Source organism: Pseudopodoces humilis, chromosome 28 (assembly GCF_049639895.1).
Source record: "Pseudopodoces humilis isolate 2021_Gansu_Grassland_sample_001 chromosome 28, ASM4963989v1, whole genome shotgun sequence".
Taxonomy (NCBI): domain Eukaryota; kingdom Metazoa; phylum Chordata; class Aves; order Passeriformes; family Paridae; genus Pseudopodoces; species Pseudopodoces humilis.
The window spans coordinates 2359898-2378309 of record NC_142227.1 but is presented as its reverse complement, the minus strand read 5'-3'; the positions used below and the strand labels follow the sequence as shown (position 1 = coordinate 2378309).

The 18412-nt window shown below is 58.7% G+C and overlaps 1 protein-coding gene across 2 annotated transcripts in view; it reads left to right on the top strand.

The window, feature by feature from the left end:
• Positions 1–18412, top strand: part of EFNA2 (ephrin A2) — a 42543-nt gene that overhangs the window by 19775 nt on the left and 4356 nt on the right. Inside the window, exons 2-3 of one of the 2 annotated variants that reach the window (XM_088067728.1) lie at positions 15552–15841; positions 17211–17472. In XM_088067728.1, coding sequence (XP_087923854.1) covers positions 15552–15841; positions 17211–17317 — 397 coding nt within the window. In that variant the 3' untranslated portion in view covers positions 17318–17472. Of the gene's footprint in view, positions 1–15551; positions 15842–17210; positions 17473–18412 lie in introns of those variants that run through there. The other variant, XM_005531273.2, reaches the window with a different exon arrangement.

Sequence of the window (18412 nt, the reverse complement as noted above, 5' to 3'; positions counted from 1 at the left end):
GGAACAAGGGCGGGGGGAAGAGTCAGGCGAGGAAATCAGTGTGGATCTGCTGGCGCTGTGACCTCACCGGCACCGCTGGGCTCTGTGCCTCAGTTTACCCCTTCACTTCTCGAGGCACCGCGACCCTCCGGCCTGGCCCTGTGGGAGGGGTGCCCGGGAGGAGCCCCCCTCGCTGCTGGCCGTGCCCCGTGTCACCTGGAATGGCCACAAGGAACCTCCTCGTGTCCCCCCCCGGAGCCTCCGGGTGCAGGGGGAGCTCCTGGAGCCTGCGGTGCCCCGGGGCTGGAGCAAAGCGCTGCCGGGGGGTGGCCGCCCTCCCCTCCATCCCCTCTGCACCCGATCGATCCTTGCCCCGATCGATGGGCGCTTCCCTGCGGGCGAGGGGCGGTGCTGCCCGGCCGGGCAGGAGAAATGGCTTTTCGCAGAGCCTGGAGCGGGATCCAGCATCGATCTCTGGTGCCTCGTCAGAGATCAATTAGGCCGGTCATTAGCCGTGCCCAGAGCGCAGCGGGAGCTGCGAGGGGAGCAGGGAAATGCCAGGCTGGCAGAGGATGCCCGCGGGATGCTCGGGAGCTGCCCAGCTCACACATCCCACCCTGCACGTGCACAGAGCTTTCCCTGCCTCAGTTTCCCAGCTCAGAGCTGGGGTAGAGGCTGTTCCAGCACGGCTGAGAGCCCGGTGATTGTCCCGGGGCTGTGAGAGCCTCGTGGCTGTTCCGCCTCATCCTCCTGATGGGAATGTTTGTTTGTCAATCCCTTCAGAGCCGTCGGCATGGCCGGAGCTGTCCAAGGAGCAGGAAGGGGCCGGGAGGAGCGCGGCTGTGCCGGGGGCTGACAACTGAGCGGGGCGTGTGTCCGTCCCACCCGGCCGTGTGTCCGTCCCACCCGGGAGTGTGTCCGTCCCACCCGGGAGTGTGTCCGTCCCACCCGGGAGTGTGTCCGTCCCACCCGGGAGTGTGTCCGTCCCACCCGGGAGTGTGTCCGTCCCACCCGGGAGTGTGTCCGTCCCACCCGGGAGTGTGTCCGTCCCACCCGGGAGTGTGTCCATCCCACCCGGGAGTGTGTCCGTCCCACCCGGGAGTGTGTCCGTCCCACCCGGGAGTGTGTCTGTCCCACCCGGGAGTGTGTCCATCCCACCCGGCCGTGTGTCCATCCCACCCGGCCGTGTGTCTGTCCCGGCTTAGGGGAAGCAGCGCGTGGGAGCAGGACAGGGACCGGGTCATTGTCCTGCTGGGAGGCCACGAGGAGTGGCTGAGACCACCCAGGCACTCATGAGGGGACTGGGCAGGACGCCCCGGACAGGAGAGCACGGGCGGGGATCCCCAGGGCAGCCCTGGCTGGGAGAGAACCACGGGCGCTCCGTGGTGGGAAAGCAGGAACGCCTGGAGGGGTGGGGAAGGGATCAGGGCTGACATCATCTCTCGGATGTGAGTTTTTAAGGCCGTGAAGGATCTGCAGGTCCTCGGCATCTGTGTAGGGACATGTTGTGAGCAACCTCTGCGTCCCCCTGACCTGGCATCCTCCCAGCCTGGCATCTTCCTGACCTGGCATCCCCCTGACTCAGCATCCTCCATCCCCAACATCCCCCAGCCTCATCCTGTGCCCATTTTCCCCCCTGGCTCAGGGTTTGTGCCCGTCCAGGTGTACTCCTGGCAGCAGAGGATGGCAGCAACAGCCACCATGGCACAGCATTTGGCATCCACCCTCTGTGCCACTGCCCTGACATCCTCCCCTCAGCCAAAACCCAGCTGGAAAGCGGAGCTGAGCAGAGCAAACCCTCGGCTTTGGGGAGGGTGACCTGGGGCAGGTACCGCCTGCAGCAGCTGCCTCTGCCCGCGAGCTGCAGCTTCTAAGAAACAGAAAATAAGGAGAGTTTCAAAAAGAAGGAAAAAAAAAAAAATAAAAAAAAAATTGAAAAGTTCCCCGATTACATCTGGTGAAGTGACAAATCTGCCAGGCAGGTGATTATTCTGGGTACGGACGTGCCGAACACAGATGCCGATAGGATTAAAGGGGAAGAGGGGGGAGCTCGCCCTGTTAAACCAACACCTGATAAAAGAATAAACCAGCCCGAGGAATAAATTCCCAGCTCTGCCAAGGTCGTGCAGCACCAGGCCCGCTGCCACTGCCGTGGGGAAGGGACAGCATCCGAGCTCCGGGGTGACCCCTCCGGCGCTGCAGCCCCCCACAGCCGGGCACCCCGGCAGTGCCGCAGCCCCCGCTCCCGGGAGCGCCCGTACCCGGCATGCCCTCGGCTGCCTGGTTGCTTTCCAGGCACGTCCCGGGCATCCCCTTGGGATGGCGCAGAAAATTAACAGCAGTTCAGATCTGAGGAACTTTATGACACGTGTATGATAGGACTGAACCAGGGCGTAATTGAATGACGGATGAGCTTCCAAGAGCCACATTTCCAGGGAGTAATGAAAAATAGAAGTGCTATTGACTAAAGGAGCTTTCGGCGGCCGGGCGGCACGGCGCGGGATGAGCCGCTGCCGGCGGGGGGAATGCATCAATACGGCGAGTAATAGCTCAGTTATTATAACTCTGGAAATGTCATTCAGGCCTAACCAGAGAACACTGGCTATTAACTAGCCTTAAACAGAACGCGCCGGGCGGGAGCCCGAGCCGCCAGCGCCCGATAATTATTTTACTTCTTTTCATGGCTCTGTCGCCTTTCCTGCCATGGGGAGCCCGGCCTGAGTGTCCGCTGCCCCAGGGGTCCCTGTTCCAGGCCAGGCTCCTTGGGAGCTGCTCCAGGGCAAGGCCCAATCGCACCCCAGTTTGTCCCTGTCCCTCGCAGGGATTGCTGGCATTGCTCTTGTCACCTGCAGCTACAAGCTCAGGGCTGTGGGCTTTGTGCACAAGCCTCGCTGTGTCCCTTCCCGCATCACTTCCCATGCACATCCCTCCATGCATCCCTTCCTGCATCCCTCCTGAATCCCTTCCTGCATCACTCCCCATGCACATCCCTTCCTGCATCCCTCCCTGCATCCCCCCATATCCCTTCCTGCATCCCTTTCCATGCAGATCCCTTGCTACATCTCTTCCTGCATCATTTCACATGCATGTTCCTTTCTTCATCCCTTCCTGCATCCCTCCCTGAATCCCTTCCTGCATCACTTCCCATGCACGTTCCTTCCTGCATCACTTCCCATGCACATTCCTTCTTGCATCCCTCCCTGCATCCTTTCCTTCATCCCTTCCTTCATCCCTTCCTGCATCCCTTCCTGCATCCCTTCCTGCATCCCTTCCTGCATCCCTTCCTGCATCCCTTCCTGCATCCCTTCCTGCATCCCTCCCTGCATCCCTTCCCTCATCCCTCCCCACTGTTCTTCCCCTCAGCCCTCCCCACACCCCTGCAGCGCCTCTGCCGAGACATGCAGCCGGCAGCGATGGGATCAGGGCTGGCAGAGGCCGGCTCAGGGCCCGGTGCCCTGCGGAGCCCCGAGGTGTAATGAAAGCCCAGGGGAGAGTATCGAGTGATCCTAAATGGATTTTCTCCATTAGCTCAGCCCCATCAGCCGGTTATCCGCTCCTGGAGCGCTCCGGGGCTGCCGCCACTGGCACTCAGAGTGCCGCCAGCACCTGCTGCCGCAGCACAGCGCAGCACCCACCTGCTGGCACTGCCAGAGGGGCACCCATCCTGCCAGCCCAGCACCATCTTCCCGCTTTTGGGGAGCCCTTTTTGGCGGGCAGCCACCCTTTGAGAAGGATGGTGAGATGCAGGGGGGTCCCACAGCCCAGCCTTATCCCTGGGTACCCCAACATCCCACCCTGCCGTGGGGGAGGTGGTGGGGAGGGGGCTCGGCGGGGTGAGGAAGGGCTGGCTCCTTCCCGCACGCAGCCTCTCCCTGCTTGGCAAGTCGGAGTTCATCATTAGCCAGGAAATAATTAATTGTTGGTCAGACAAAAGGCATCGCTCGGCCCCCCCGGAGACCCCGTCAAAGGGAGCTGTCAGGGCCGGGCATAATGAATTACGGCTCCGCAGCCCCGCACTGCCGGGACGGGGGGACAGAGGGGTCCTTTGGCTGGGGGTCCCCGCGGATCTGGAGCCTGGGAATGCCAGGGTGGCACTGAACAGGGGGCTGCGGGGTGCCAGGCAGGTGCCTGCGCTGTGTCCGTCCTTCTGAGCCGTGTCCCCGTGCCCGCCCGGCCCCGCCGTGATGTCCCGCTGGGCAGCGGCGGCCGATTTCCACCGCGTCGGCGTTTTCCCGGTGATTGCGGGGCCAGCGCTCGCCCGGCTCCCGCCGATCAAATTACCGCCCCAAATTCCCTGCCATTCCAAGTGTTCCAAGGTTAAAGAGTCAGCGGTGCTCCCGACGACCGCCGTCCTGCCGCCTCCCGTCCCGCCACTGCCCGGAATTCAGCCGCCGGCCGAAAATAGAGTGGGCAACGAGTGAAATAATGCACCGATCCGTGTTTATCCGTGTTCATTTGTGTGTCTTTAGCCACCTAAATGGATGGGGAATGTGCTCCTTGTTTGTCGCTCCTGCTGCTGGACCGCGCCGTGCAGGAAGATCCAGCCCCAGGGCAGGGAAACTGAGGCACGGGAGCAGCGGATACCGCGCTGGTGTCACGGAAGGATGGTGCCGTGTCCCGGTTGTGTCTCTGGGATGAGACCAAAGGAGCAGCTCTGGGGAGCACCAGGACAGCGACTGGTTTGGCTCAGAGGCTGGAGCGTGACACTGATCCGTCTCAGTGCCTTTTCCTGCTGCCACCCGGCCCCTCACAGCACCAGGGACACCCAAAATCCCCCTCCAGCCTGGTGCCACTGGCAGGGTGGGTGCCCCAGGAAGGGCTGTCCCTCACTCCCGGGACAGCGGGGAGGTGACAGCAGATGGGACAAGAGGCTGGCACCGCCATCGTACCGCAGACGACCCCACATCCTGAGGCTCTGCCTGCAGCGTGCCAGGCCCAGCCACAACCATGCTGGGGCTCGGCCGTGCTAATGAGGTCACCCCTGGGGGGCTTTTTACCCCATCCCCCTCCAGAGACCCCCGAAGGGCGCCTTGATCCGGCTGTCCCAGCGGGCTGCGGCGGGGGGCCCGGCTGTCACCGGCTGATAACCCCCGGCAGCTCCGTCCCGTGCCCGTTATCAGCGCCCGCCCGCCTGGCCAGACGCGGTAATTAGGGCGCTCAGCGTGAGCCGCCGGAGCACGGATGAGCACGCGTGGTCCCGTGCGCCGCTGGCACGTGCCTGGGGTCCGGCTGCGAGAGACGTGCGGCGCCCGACGGCGGTGGGGACGTGAGCGGGGCCGGTGTGCACAGGGCTGAGTGTGCACGGGGACACGAGTGCCAGGCCGATGTCTGTGGGGACACGAGTGCCAGGCCAGTGTCTGTGGGGACACGAGTGCCAGGCCGGTGTCTGTGGGGACACGAGTGCCAGGCCGGTGTCTGTAGGGACACGAGTGCCAGACCGGTGTCTGTGGGGACACGAGTGCCAGGCCGGTGTCTGTGGGGACACGAGTGCCAGGCCGATGTCTGTAGGGACACGAGTGCCAGGCCAGTGTCTGTGGGGACACGAGTGCCAGGCCGATGTCTGTAGGGACACGAGTGCCAGGCCGGTGTCTGTGGGGACACGAGTGCCAGGCCAGTGTCTGTGGGGACACGAGTGCCAGGCCAGTGTCTGTGGGGACACAAGTGCCAGGCCGGTGTCTGTGGGGACACGTGTGCTGGCTGGTGGCATGCAGTGATTTGGGAATGAATCACCTCCCTCCAGATCTTGGTGTCCCTGTCACCTTTGCTGTCAGTCATCGCTGTGACCCCTCCTGCCACCTGGCTCTGCCCCTTCTGCTGCTGTCTGGGTCCGCTGGCCCTCGCCCTGATCCCTCTTGGACCCTCAGTCCTGCCACCGGGCCTGACGGATCTGGGTGTCCAGTGAGCTCCTGTGCTGGCATTGCCGTGCCCATCCCATCATGGCCATCCTGTGGTGGCCACCCTTGTGTGCCCATTGCTCTGTGCCACCCTGCCATGCCCACCTCACCATGTCCACCCTGCCGTGCCCACCCTGCCGTTCCCACCTCACCATGCCCACCTCACCGTGCCCACCCTGCCATTCCCACCTCACCATGTCCACCCTGCCATGCCCACCCTGCCGTTCCCACCTCACCATGCCCACCCTGCCATGCCCACCTCACCGTGCCCACCCTGCTGTGCCCACCCTGCCGTGCCCCCCGGCTCCCGGATCAGCCATGGCTCTGCCGGCACTAACACAATTACCGTGACACTTCCCAGCCCTCGTCTCTCCGATAGTTGAGTTTCTGCTCTGATTTGATTTGTGCGGATCCAGCCCCGGGCCCGGCTGGCTGCCGCCATCCCCGGAGCCGCTGGTGGTCCCTGGAGGGGCGGCCGTGGCCGGAGACCCCCCCCCCGGTGCCACCCCACCGCAGTGGGCACCGCGTCACCGAGGGCTGGCAGCAAGGGATGTCACATCCACGGTGTCACATTTGTCATCTGAGCGGTTCCTGGTGCCTCGGTAGCCGGGAGCCGCTCCGTGGCGATGGCAGAGCTGTGCTGGGGCGTGAGGACGCTGCCAGCTCCCAAAAATGTGTTGGGAGGGACGTGGGGCAGCAGGCCCCGCTCTGGATGGGGTGCCAAGGGGAGGAGATGGCGATGATGGAGTCTGGGGTGCCGTGAGCATGCAGTGGGCACAGAGGAGCAGCAGGGTGGGGTCTCAGGGTGGCCTGGCACGGTGCAGTGAGGCTCCTGGGGTCACTCACCCACGGCTCACGGTGTCCCCTCAGTCCCCAGCCCAGGGGCTCGTGGCCAGCACCGCTTGGTGGCCGCAGGTCAGGCCGGAGCAGCCGGGGCTGGGCTGAGGGAGAAGGAGCTGGAGCGGGACCTCTGCACCACCCCACTTTATTATTGAATTTAACCTACAGTCTTCCTTACATGCCACAGTGCCCGTAACTAGTGCAGAGGCTGCTTTTATGTGCAAATGAGGCTTTTTTTTTTTTAATCTTTGACAGAGAATGTGCTGTGTTTACATAACAGAGGGCCCTGGTACTCTGGAGAGGGCCACTGACAGTGCTGGCAGGAGATGTTAAGAAAGATCTAACATTTCTGATCTCTGTTTAGCCAGAGGCGCTGCGAGGCGGCGGGAGCAGCAGGGGAGGGTGGCTCTGGGGTGCCCTGGAGAGCGGCTCGGCTGTGCCTGCCCGGGGCTCCGGGGCAGGGAACCTGGGGCAGAAGGGATGGAGCAGCTGCAGGAATGGGGTGGCACCAGAAGGTCACGATCTGGGTGTCCCCATGCTGCATTGGAGACCCCAGAGCCCTGCCCAGGGTCTCCGAGCCCATGGCTCGGGACAGGGCTGCCCTTCCCCTGTGCTGATGTTGCTCCCTGAGGTTTGGGAGCATCCAACAACGTTGGGATGACCAAAAAGTGGTGGTGAACCCAAAGCTGGAGGTGAACCAGCAGCCAGGAGCTGTGGGGATGAACTGTCCCAGCTTCCCTCTATCATCCACTGCCACCAGGAAAGGGAAAAACTCCTCCTGCCAGGTTAAGTGGAAAAATGACCAATATCCCAGAGCCTGCCAGGTTCAAGCGCATTAATTCTGGGGAGTCGGTTAATGGCAGTATTGATTAGTCTCAGCGCTGGGCTAACGAGCATCCATGCTAATGAGGGGTGAGTGGTGGGAATTGCAGCAGCTGGAGCGGTTCCAGGGAGCTTTGGTTGCGGTGTGAGGGTAGAGCTCCCCAAAAAGAGGCTCCTCCTGCCTGGGGAGTGAGGTTCATCCCCCTGGATAGTCTGTGGCATGTGGAAAATGGAATATTTGTGTGTCAAAACCACAATTTCCAGCTGACACCTGTGGTTTTTTTCTGGACAAGAAGGTGATGTCATGAGTCCAAGGGAAAAACCTGTCTGATCCATGCTTGGCATCATGGTAGGATCCATCCACCCGGCGTGTCCGTGTCGAGCTGGGTCGTGTGAAAATCCCAGTTCTTGGTGCATCCATGGGGTCGTGGCTCTGGTTGGGTTTATCCCGGGCACTGGGAGCTCTGGGGTCCTGCTCAGGGAGGTGTGTGGGAAAGAATCTCCCGATCCCAATCCCAGTGGGGCTGAGGGCGAAGCTACCCTAGCTCTTCCCTGCAAAGCTGCTCAGTTTTTGGACTCTTCTCTTTTTTCTCTCTTTCTTTTTTCACTCCAAATGCTTGAAAGGCCCCGTTCCTCCCCCCACTGTCCCCAGCAGCCCCCCCAGCCCTGTCTCAACGCAGTCTGGGGATGGGGATGGGGGGGGTGACACCCCAAGTTTGGCTTTTTTCCTTTGTGCAGCTTGGCAAAAAACGGGATGGGGAGGGAGAATGAACTCAGAGTTTGGAGAACCAAGAGCAGGTTTTGCTTTGGGGTGCCAGGAGTGTCCTTGCAGTGGGGTGCCAGCCCTGGAATGGGGTACAGTGTCCAGTATTGGGGTGTTAGCCCCACAGAGGGGTACCAGGGGTGCAGTGAGGTGCCAGCCCCACGGTGTGGTCCCAGCACCAGCTGCCAGCAAGGATCAGTTCCCATTATTCCGTCAGTATGAGGAGGCTGAGCAGCTTCCGCGGCGTTTTCGGCACCGCTTTGGTGGGAATCCTCCTCTCCCAGGTACCACGTGCCCAGCCCCGCCAGGCTGGCGCTTGCATTTAAACAAATTTTATTTTCTCCTGTGCGCTAAAGCCTCCCCACAGCCTGCGGGCTCGGGCTCGGCTCTGCTTCGGGATCCTCAATCAGGCTGAAATAACAGCTCCGGGGGTCCCCATTTATCTCCGCGCCTCTCTCCTCGTGCATCCCATCTCATCCCGCTCTGTCACCCCATCCTGTAATATCTCAGCATCTCCCTAAAGCAAAAGATGACAATAAAGTGTAAATGGGGAGTGTTGGCTCTGGAGCATAATGATGGCAATTTAGATGCCAGCCGTCATTTCCCCGCCGTTGCCCCAGGTAACAGGAGCCGCTGAATCCTGTGGGAACGCGGCCGAGGCGGGACGAGGTTACCTCGGAGGCTGATGGCTGTCCTGGGATTTTCTGTCATTTACCTTAAAAGGAGGGAAAGGGAGATATCCGTCAGTGGAGGTGTGAGTTCTGGCAGAGCCAGGCCGAGCCGGGCTGGGGGTGCTGCTCCCCTGCTCCAGCTGGGGTAGTGCTGGTCCCTGGGCAGCTCCGGGGATGGCAGGGCTGGGGAAGTGATCCCTGCTCCTGCATGGAATTTGTTCTCACTACCCACAATGTCTGCGCCAGTCCCCATCCCTGTGCCCATCTCCATCCCTATCGCTGTCCCTGTCTGTATCCCTATTCCATCCCCACTCCATCCCTGTCTCAATCACCGTTCCCATCCCCATCCTCATCCCTGTACCAGTTTTTATCTCCATCTCCGTCCCCATCTATCCCCCCTGCCATGCCAATACCTGTCCCCATCCCTGTCTCTGTCCCCACTCCCATCCCTGTCCTCATCCCTGTCTCTATCCACATTATCTTCATCCCTATCCTTGTCCCCGTCTCCATCACTGTGCCTGTCCTTGTGTCTATCCCCATTCACACCCCTGTCCCACCCGTCCCCACCCCTGTCCCACCCCTGTCCCACCCCTGTCCCACCCCTGTCCCACCCCTGTTCCCATCCCTGTCCCACCCCTGTCCCATCCCTGTCCCACCCCTGTCCCACCCCTGTTCCCATTCCTGTCCCACCCCTGTTCCCATTCCTGTCCCACCCCTGTCCCACCCCTGTCCCACCCCTGTTCCCATCCCTGTCCCATCCCTGTCCCACCCCTGTTCCCATCCCTGTCCCACCCCTGTTCCCATCCCTGTCCCATCCCTGTCCCACCCCTGTTCCCATCCCTGTCCCATCCCTGTCCCATCCCTGTCCCCGACCGGAGCAGCCCCAGGGCTTTCAGCCGATGTTAAGCCCAATCCCAGCTGCCACCGGCGGGAGCCGTCACTGTCATTCCCGATCGCGGTGATTGAGCCGGGCTCGGAGGTTTGGAGCGGAGATAAATATCGGCATTAAAGCTGTCAGGGCCGGCGCCGCAGCGCTCCCACCGCTCCCACGGTGTCACCGGCCGGGTCACCCATGGTGGCACCGCTGGAACCGGGCGCTCCCGCTGGCCACGGCTCCCGGTGACAGCCCTGGGGGGTTTCATCCCATCACGCTGCTCCCAAAAGAGGGAATTGTTTCCCACAGCACCAGGAGGACCAGAGCCCCAACCCTTCCACGGGCATTTCCCAGGGACGTGGTGGCAGCTGGGACCAGCGTGTTCCTGGAATTCCCCGGCTGGAAAGCTCCAGGAAAGGGGAAAGGGAGAGAGAAAAGGGACAGGAAACTGGAAAGGAAAGGGAAACTGAAAGAGAAAGGGAGGGGAAGAGAAAGGGAAAGAACATAAACATGACAGGCATTCCTAAAGCCCCTCCACTGCCTGGCTGGGCCCTGGGGAGCTCCGGTGCCCCCACCCCGTGCCCCCCACCCCATGCCCACCTCCCCGTGCCCCCCACCCCTGCCCGTGCCCGTCCCGCCCCACACGCTCCCTCTCGCCCCCTCTTTATTTTTTTAATCAGCGGCGTCTCTTTCTGGCGCCGAAGCATTTCCCAGCCCCGCACTCAGGAAACCTCATTAACACAGATCAAAAGGAACTTTTAATGATTTATAAAGGTGCAGCAGTTTGGAGAAATTAAATAATTTAGGTGCTGTGTGTACGGCGGGGTCCCTCCGGACCGCATTACCGACGCTCCGTGAGCCACGGCGCCGTCCCCGCTCTGTCCCACCGAGGCACCGGGGACAACGCCGGAGCCTCCGGGGACTGCCACTCGTCACTGCCACCGTCCCGGGGGGTGGGGTCGGTGGGGATGGGGCGTCCCCTGAATGTCATCTCATCCCTGCCAGCGCCAGGGCTTGGCTGTGTTGGGATGCTGGAGGGAGTTTGGGAGGTGCTGGTGCAGGGGACGCTCGCTGTCCGACGTGGAAAATATTGGGAAACACGGTTAAAATCACCTTGGTGGGGCGGTGGGAGGGGGCAGTGGGATGGCGTGGACCAAAACTGGCTGGACACAGATGTCCAGGTGCATCCTGCTCCGGCTCCATCCCCTCCCAGCTCCGTAGGTGGCTTTTGCCTCTTGAGCAGGGAACGGGGATCAGCCTGTGGACCCTGGGACCAGCACATGGCCCAAATTCCCCCCGATGGCCGCGTCCGGCTCCTGCCCAGCGCCGGGCATCCCGTGGGATGGCGCTGGGCTCGGCAGCGATTCCGGCTGCCCAAGGAGAAGGAGAAACAGATGGAAAACCGGCTTAAATGTTCCCGGCGTGAAGTCCATTGCCGGCCACGGACATGCCAGGAGCCAGCCGAGCAACAGGATTAATGCAGAAAGGAGCTGCTGGAAGGGGTCGGTGGGCGCCTGCACCCCAGGGACCCTTCCCTGCCACCCCCCAGCTCCGGGAGCCGCTTTGTCCCCATTTCCTGAGGTGGGGGGGACACCTTGCAGGGCTGGGGGAGCTGGGGGGTTGACATTGGCTGCTCTGCAGCTGAATTTCCATCGGGTTGTATTTAATAGCCCCAAAGAGGGCTGGGGGGGCTGGTTTGGGGGGGCAAGGGGGGGGAGCTGCTGTGTTTTATTTTGCTCTGTAATAGGCTTATTACTCCTGATCACGCTGTGACTATTTGAATGAAGGAGATTTCGGGAGATGAAAGCGGAAGGGAGATTTTAAGTCTCTCAGCGCCTGGCCCTGCAAGGACGGGTGCCCTTGGAGCGGGGGGGGGACCCCATACCTGGCTCCCCTGTCCCAATCCCCCCCTCACCCCTCTGCCCCCATGAGCCCCGACCGGCCCCCAGTGGTTCCAAACCTCCTAATTTCCAGCCTCAATTTATTCATGGCCGGTTTATACCCATTTGTTTATGTGCCAACACCATTCCTCAGCTTAAATAGCTCTTTTCCATCCATAATATCCCCCCCCCTCCCCGTATTCCAGCGGGTGCAATCATATCTCTTTTCAAGCTGTTCAGGAAAGAAAAATCTGAATTATTTAACCCTTGGGACACTGGCTGGTCTCGCAGGGTGTAGAGAGACAAATCCGCTTTGTTCCCGCGCTGGGTCGCTGCCCGAATTTGGGGATTTTGGGAGGATGCTGCTGCAGCTCAGAGGGGAAACTGAGGCACTGGCTGTGGTTGGGGGACCAGGGCCAGGGTTTGGGTGGGGGATTTGCTCCCCTGGTTGGCTCTGCCCTGCAGGAGCCAGGGGGGCTCCATCTGTCTCCTCCCAGAAGGGTTTTTCCCCTCCACAGTGAATATCCAAGAGGTAAAAACTTGGGAAGTCAATGTGTTTCCAGCAGGGAAACCTGCCCGGCATGGTGCAGGGCTACAGGGGCTGGGTGCTGCCAAAGGGGCTTCACCAGCCCCCAGATTTTAATTCCGGACAATTTCCCTGGGGTGGATTCTTGCTCCTGTCGTGGAAGGGGCAGGGGTGTCACGGTGCTGTCGATTGAACCCCAACCTGATGGAGCCAGGCTCCGTGGGTGGGAGCATGGAGCTCCAGAGCCGGGGTGTCCACGGAGTGTGTGCTGCCAGGATCTCCCAGGGTTCATCCCTGGGGATGGGATCATCCCCATCCCACCCATCCCATGGCATCATCCCCATCCCATGGCATCATCCCCATCCCATGGCATCATCCCCATCCCATGGCATCATCCCCATCCCACCCATCCCATGGCATCGTCCCCATCCCATGGCATCATCCCCATCCCACCCATCCCATGGCATCGTCCCCATCCCATGGCATCATCCCCATCCCACCCATCCCATGGCATCATCCCCATCCCATGGCATCATCCCCATCCCATGGCATCATCCCCATCCCATGGCGTTGTCCCCATTCCATGGCATCATTCCCATCCTGTGACACCAGCTGTGGTGCTGGGATCATCCCCATCCCATGGCATCATCCCCATCCCACCCATCCCATGGCGTCATCCCCATCCCACCCATCCCATGGCGTCATCCCCATCCCACCCATCCCATGGCATCGTCCCCATCCCATGGCATCATCCCCATTCCATGGCATCATCCCCATCCCATTACATCATCCCCATCCCACGGCATCATTCTCATCCCATGGCATTGTCCCCATCCCATGGCATCTTCCCCGGTGATGGAATTATTCTCATCCCATGATGTCATCTCTGATGATGGGATCAGTAAGATCATTCCCATCCCATGGCATTGGCTTTGGTGTTGGGATCATCCCCATCCCACGGTGTTATCCAGGTGCCAGCATCATCCCAATCCTGTGGCATCATCCCAATCCTGTGGCATCATCCCAATCCTGTGACATCCCAATCCCATGGCTCTGGTGCTGGCATCATCCCCATCCCATAGCCTCTGACTGGGATGCACTGGTAGAGCCCAGGACCCCATGCAGAGTGGGGTGCACCATGCTGGGGGTCCCCACAGACCCCCTCACCCGAAGGAGGGTGACCCCTCCCCACAGCCCCCAAAAAGAGGGTGACCCCCCTCCTTGCAGCCCCCCTGCACCCATCTCTGTCTGGGCCATTAATCAGCTTTAATCATCTTTAATTCAGCAATTTGAAGTGAGTTTTTCCCAAAAATCGAATTATTATTATTATTATTATTATTATTATTATTATTATCATTATCATCCTTAGTATTCCCCTGATACATGGGGCCCCCCCCTGCCTTTTCTTGGGCTTTAGTAACGATCATTAAAATAAATAATTTTTTTAAATAAAAGGCAGCCAGAAGAAGGTTTTTTTGTTGATTTTCTCTTTAAATATTTTTTATTGTTCTCCTCGCGTTTGAAAATTGTTTCCCAGTAAATTCCAGCCCTTTGTATTAATTTTACATTTTCCAATGTTACCTTGCCAGGGGCAGGGTTGGCACAACTGGCTCGGGAAAGGAGAGGGAAGGAGAGGGAGAAACCCTGCTCCTTAATTAGCGCGTTCGCTGTGTGATCAGAGAGCTTATGAGGCAGGTAATGAGCTGGAGGGGGGCTGCAGGACCCCCCCCTCTCCCCACACCTCCTCCTTTTGTGCCCCCCTTCCCTTTTTGGGGTCACTCTCAGCAGCTGCCGCAGCCTCGGGGGGTTTTAGGGAGCCTCGAGATGCTGCTTTGGGAACTTGAGGGGGTTGTGGTCGCTGTCCGGCCCACCAGGGCTGTGCTGGTCCCTCCATCCGCTGGCCAAGCCCTGGAGCTGTGGGGTGCTGAGGTTCTGGGGGGCTTCCTGATGGGGGGAACCTTAAATTGATGAAGAAAAACTCGCTCAGCGAGGAGGGGAAGCTGAATTTGGCCTGGAGCTCCACCGGCTGTGATGCCAGGGGGGGTCTGGAATTTGGGGAGGGGGTCACAGGGGCAGCCCCCAGGAGCTGGAGGGGGGTTGTTGGCACGTGCCACGGAGCTCTCCAGTGCTGCTAATCCCTTAATCTCTGGGATAATTGGTGCCAAGAACACCGGTGACACCGGGATTGCGGCGCTGAGCTGTGGGGATGTGGGAATAATCGTTTTTGTGTGGTTTCTTACCAAATGGCGCCGGTTTGTTGGCGCGAAACAAAGAGGATCTGGATTAATCTGGAGAGGTTAATGGGGATTTTGGGGTTGGATCAAGCCTTGGATCATGGAGAGGTGAGGGCAGGGTGGCCAGAGAAGCTGTGGCTGCCCCATCCCTGGGAGTTTCCAAGGCCAGGCTGGACGGGGTTTGGAGCACCCTGGGATGGTGGAAGAGGGTCCCTGCCCATGGCAGGGGGGACTGGATGGGCTTTGAGGTCCTTCCCACCCAAACCATCCTGGGATTCCACTGTCCTGTGGTCACCTGCACCTCTTTACTCACATCTGATGGTCCAGGATCAGCTGGAGGCAGCACTCAGTCTCCTGGGAATGGTTCTCCTTGGCTCATTCCCACAAAACAAGAACCTCTTCAGTCCCAAAAAGAGCGGCTTTGGCCCAGCTCCAGCCCAGGACACCGAGCAGGGCACAGAAATGAACATCCATAGGGGTTGGATGAGGTCTGAGGTGCCTTCCAACCCAAACCACCGCGCGATTCCCTGAGCCCAGAGTGCCAGTGACAGTAAAAGATTTTAAAATCATAGAAAATTCGGGGAGTTAGAAAGAAAGTTAGGCTTGGCAAGCCCTGGGAAAAAGTGTTAGAAGTAGGCCCTGGGAAATGTTAGGCCTTGTGCTTGCTGAGATCATGTGGAACTGCACCTGTGTAGTCAGTATATGATAAATGATATAATTGTCAGATGTGATTAATTATTGTTTAAAGAATCATGAAAAACTATGTTAGGGGTTTGGGGGGATCACGAGAAATCCACGCTTGGGTAGAATCAATGCATATACAATAGAACAATGTAAGTTTAATAATTAATATGAAAGTTATATAACAATATAAAAACACGTTCAACTCAAAACCAAGGGGGGTCAGATTTGGGTCTGTGCACCCCTGACACCCAAATAAACCACGTTCATATTGATGATGATGATGATGATGATGATGATGATGAGGATAATCATCATTCCGTGATTGTGTGCTCCCCAACGCTAACGAGGGCGAGTTGCTGACCCTCTGACCCAACTTCTCCTCAGGTTCCACCGCGGGGACTACACGGTGGAGGTGAGCATCAACGACTACCTGGACATCTACTGCCCGCACTACGAGGAGCCGCTGCCGGAGCGGATGGAGAGGTACATCCTCTACATGGTCAACTACGAGGGCCACGCGTCCTGCGACCACCGGCAGCGCGGCTTCAAGCGCTGGGAGTGCAACCGCCCCGACTCCCCCAACGGGCCCCTCAAGTTCTCCGAGAAGTTCCAGCTCTTCACGCCCTTCTCGCTGGGCTTCGAGTTCCGACCCGGCCACGAGTACTACTACATCTGTGAGTGGCGCTGGGCATGGGGTGGGAGTGTCCCAGGGGTGTCCTGGTGGCTGGGGTTTTGACCCTAAAATTTTGGCCCAAAATTTTGGCCCAAAATGCTGCGGATTCATCCCAAACCCGCAGGGTTTCCAGCTCAGGGCAAACGTCCCGTGGAAACTTTCGCTGGGGCTGTGTCACAGCTCTGGGCATGAAAAGTGACCAAGGCTCTCCAGAGGCACTGGTCTCATCCCAGTGGGAATGGCACTGGGAATGGCCCCGGCCCCAGGCAGCGTTCCCAGGATCTCCTGTGTATTCCTGTGCCCTCAAAAATATTCCCGTGCTCTCCCATGTGATTCCCATCCTCTCACTTACATTTCCATGCTCTCACATGGAATTCCTATCCTCTCCCATCTATTCCCATGCTCTCCTATGTATTTCTGTGCTCTCCCATGTAATTCCTGTGCTCTCCCATGTAATTCCCATCCTCTCACTTATATTTCCATGCTTTCACATGGAATTCCTATGCTCTCCTAATCACGTGTGTTCCCATTATCTCACTCATATTCCCCTGCTCTCCCATGAATTCCTGTGCTCTCGTGTGTAATTCCTGAGCTCTCACACTCTCACATGGAATTCCTGTGTTCTCCCATGTGATTCCCATGCTCTCCTATGTATTTCCATGCTCTCTTGTAATTCCCATGCTCTCCCATGTATTCCTGTGCTCTCCCATGTAATTCCATGTTCTCCCATATAATTCCATGTTCTCCCATGTAATTCCATGTTCTCCCATGTAATTCCTGTGCTCTCCCACATATTCCTGTGCTCTCCCATGTAATTCCATGTTCTCCCATGTAATTCCATGCTCTCCCACGTGATTCCCATGCTCTCCCGTGTATCCCTGTGCTCTCCCAAGTCTGAGCTCCCTTTCTCTCCCAAACCTGACCCCTGAACCACCTGGCCTGCTCTGAAGGAAACTGCTGCTGCCTGCAGGGCCCTGGCAGGGAATTTCCACCTCCAGAGCATCCGCAGGGGCAGGAGGGGGAGAGGAACCCAATGGAAAAATAATCCAGCAGTGCTGGGAGCAGGTGCTGGGGTAAAACCCAAACCCAAACGAGGCAGCGCGACCCCGACCCCGGAGCCAGGGCCACGCTCCTCCACCTTATCATTCCTCCTCTTTTTCCTAAAGCAGCTGTTTTCAGCCCACTTAATTTGTTCCTTTTATCTATATTAAATTACCATTTCCCCCCCTCTCTCTTCCCCCCCTGTAAAATGTCACCGGCACGATAACTGCGGCCACAACTCTCTCTCTCTCTCTCTTTCCCCCCACCGGCCCTCCCCTCTTGTATTTTATTTTATTTTATTTTATTTTTTTATTTTTTAATGTCGTTAGGGAGAGATTACACAGGAGTAAATGGGAAGCTGATCATTGCTAACCCGGTTAGAATTCCCGTCATGCGGAACATTAGAAATTATGCCTCTTTGAGGAACCGTATTTAGCAGACATGAAAGAAAAGAAATTACCTCCTCCTCGAGCCCACGGATTGGAATCCATTAACCCACCAGCACCGGGACACGCTCGTGCCTCTGGAGCGGGTCAAGGGCACGGGCTGGCCCTGGGGATGGAGATGGGATGCAGCAGGATGGGATGGGATTCTGTGGGATGGGATGGAATTCTGTGGGATGGGATGGGATTCTGTGGGATGGGATGGAATTCTGTGGGATGGGATGGGATTCTGTGGGGTGGGATGGAATTCTGTGGGATGGGATGGGATTCTGTGGGATGGGATGGAATTCTGTGGGATGGGATGGGATTCTGTGGGATGGGATGGGATTCTGTGGGATGGGATGGGATTCTGTGGGATGGGATGGGATTCTGTGGGATGGGATGGGATTCTGTGGGGTGGGATGGAATTCTGTGGGATGGGATGGGATTCTGTGGGATGGGATGGGATTCTGTGGGATGGGATGGGATTCTGTGGGATGGGATGGAATTCTGTGGGATGGGATGGGATTCTGTGGGATGGGATTTTGTGGGATGGGATGGGATTCTGTGGGATGGGATGGAATTCTGTGGGATGGGATGGGATTCTGTGGGATGGGATGGGATTCTGTGGGATGGGATGGGATTCTGTGGGATGGGATGGGATTCTGTAAATTCGGATTCCGTGGGATGGGATTCTGTAGGATGGGATTCTGTGGGATGATATTCTGTGGGATGTGATTTCCATGGGATGCAATTCCATGGGATAGGATTCCATGGGATAGGATTCTGTGGGTTGGGATTCCGTGGGATGGGATTTTGTGGGATGCGATTCCTTGGGATGGGATTCCGTGGGTTGGGATTCTGTGGGATTGAATTCCTTGGGATGGGATGCTGTGGGTTGGGAGGCTATGGGATGGGATTCTGTAGGGTGGGATGGGATAGGATTCTGTGGGATTGAATTCCTTGGGATGGGATGCTGTGGGTTGGGATGGGATTCTGTGGGATAGGATTCCTTGGGATGGGATTCTGTGGGGTTGAATTCCATGGGATGGGATGCTGTAGGATGCCCATGGTGCTGCTCAGCTCAGCACTTTCTCCTTCCCCCTATT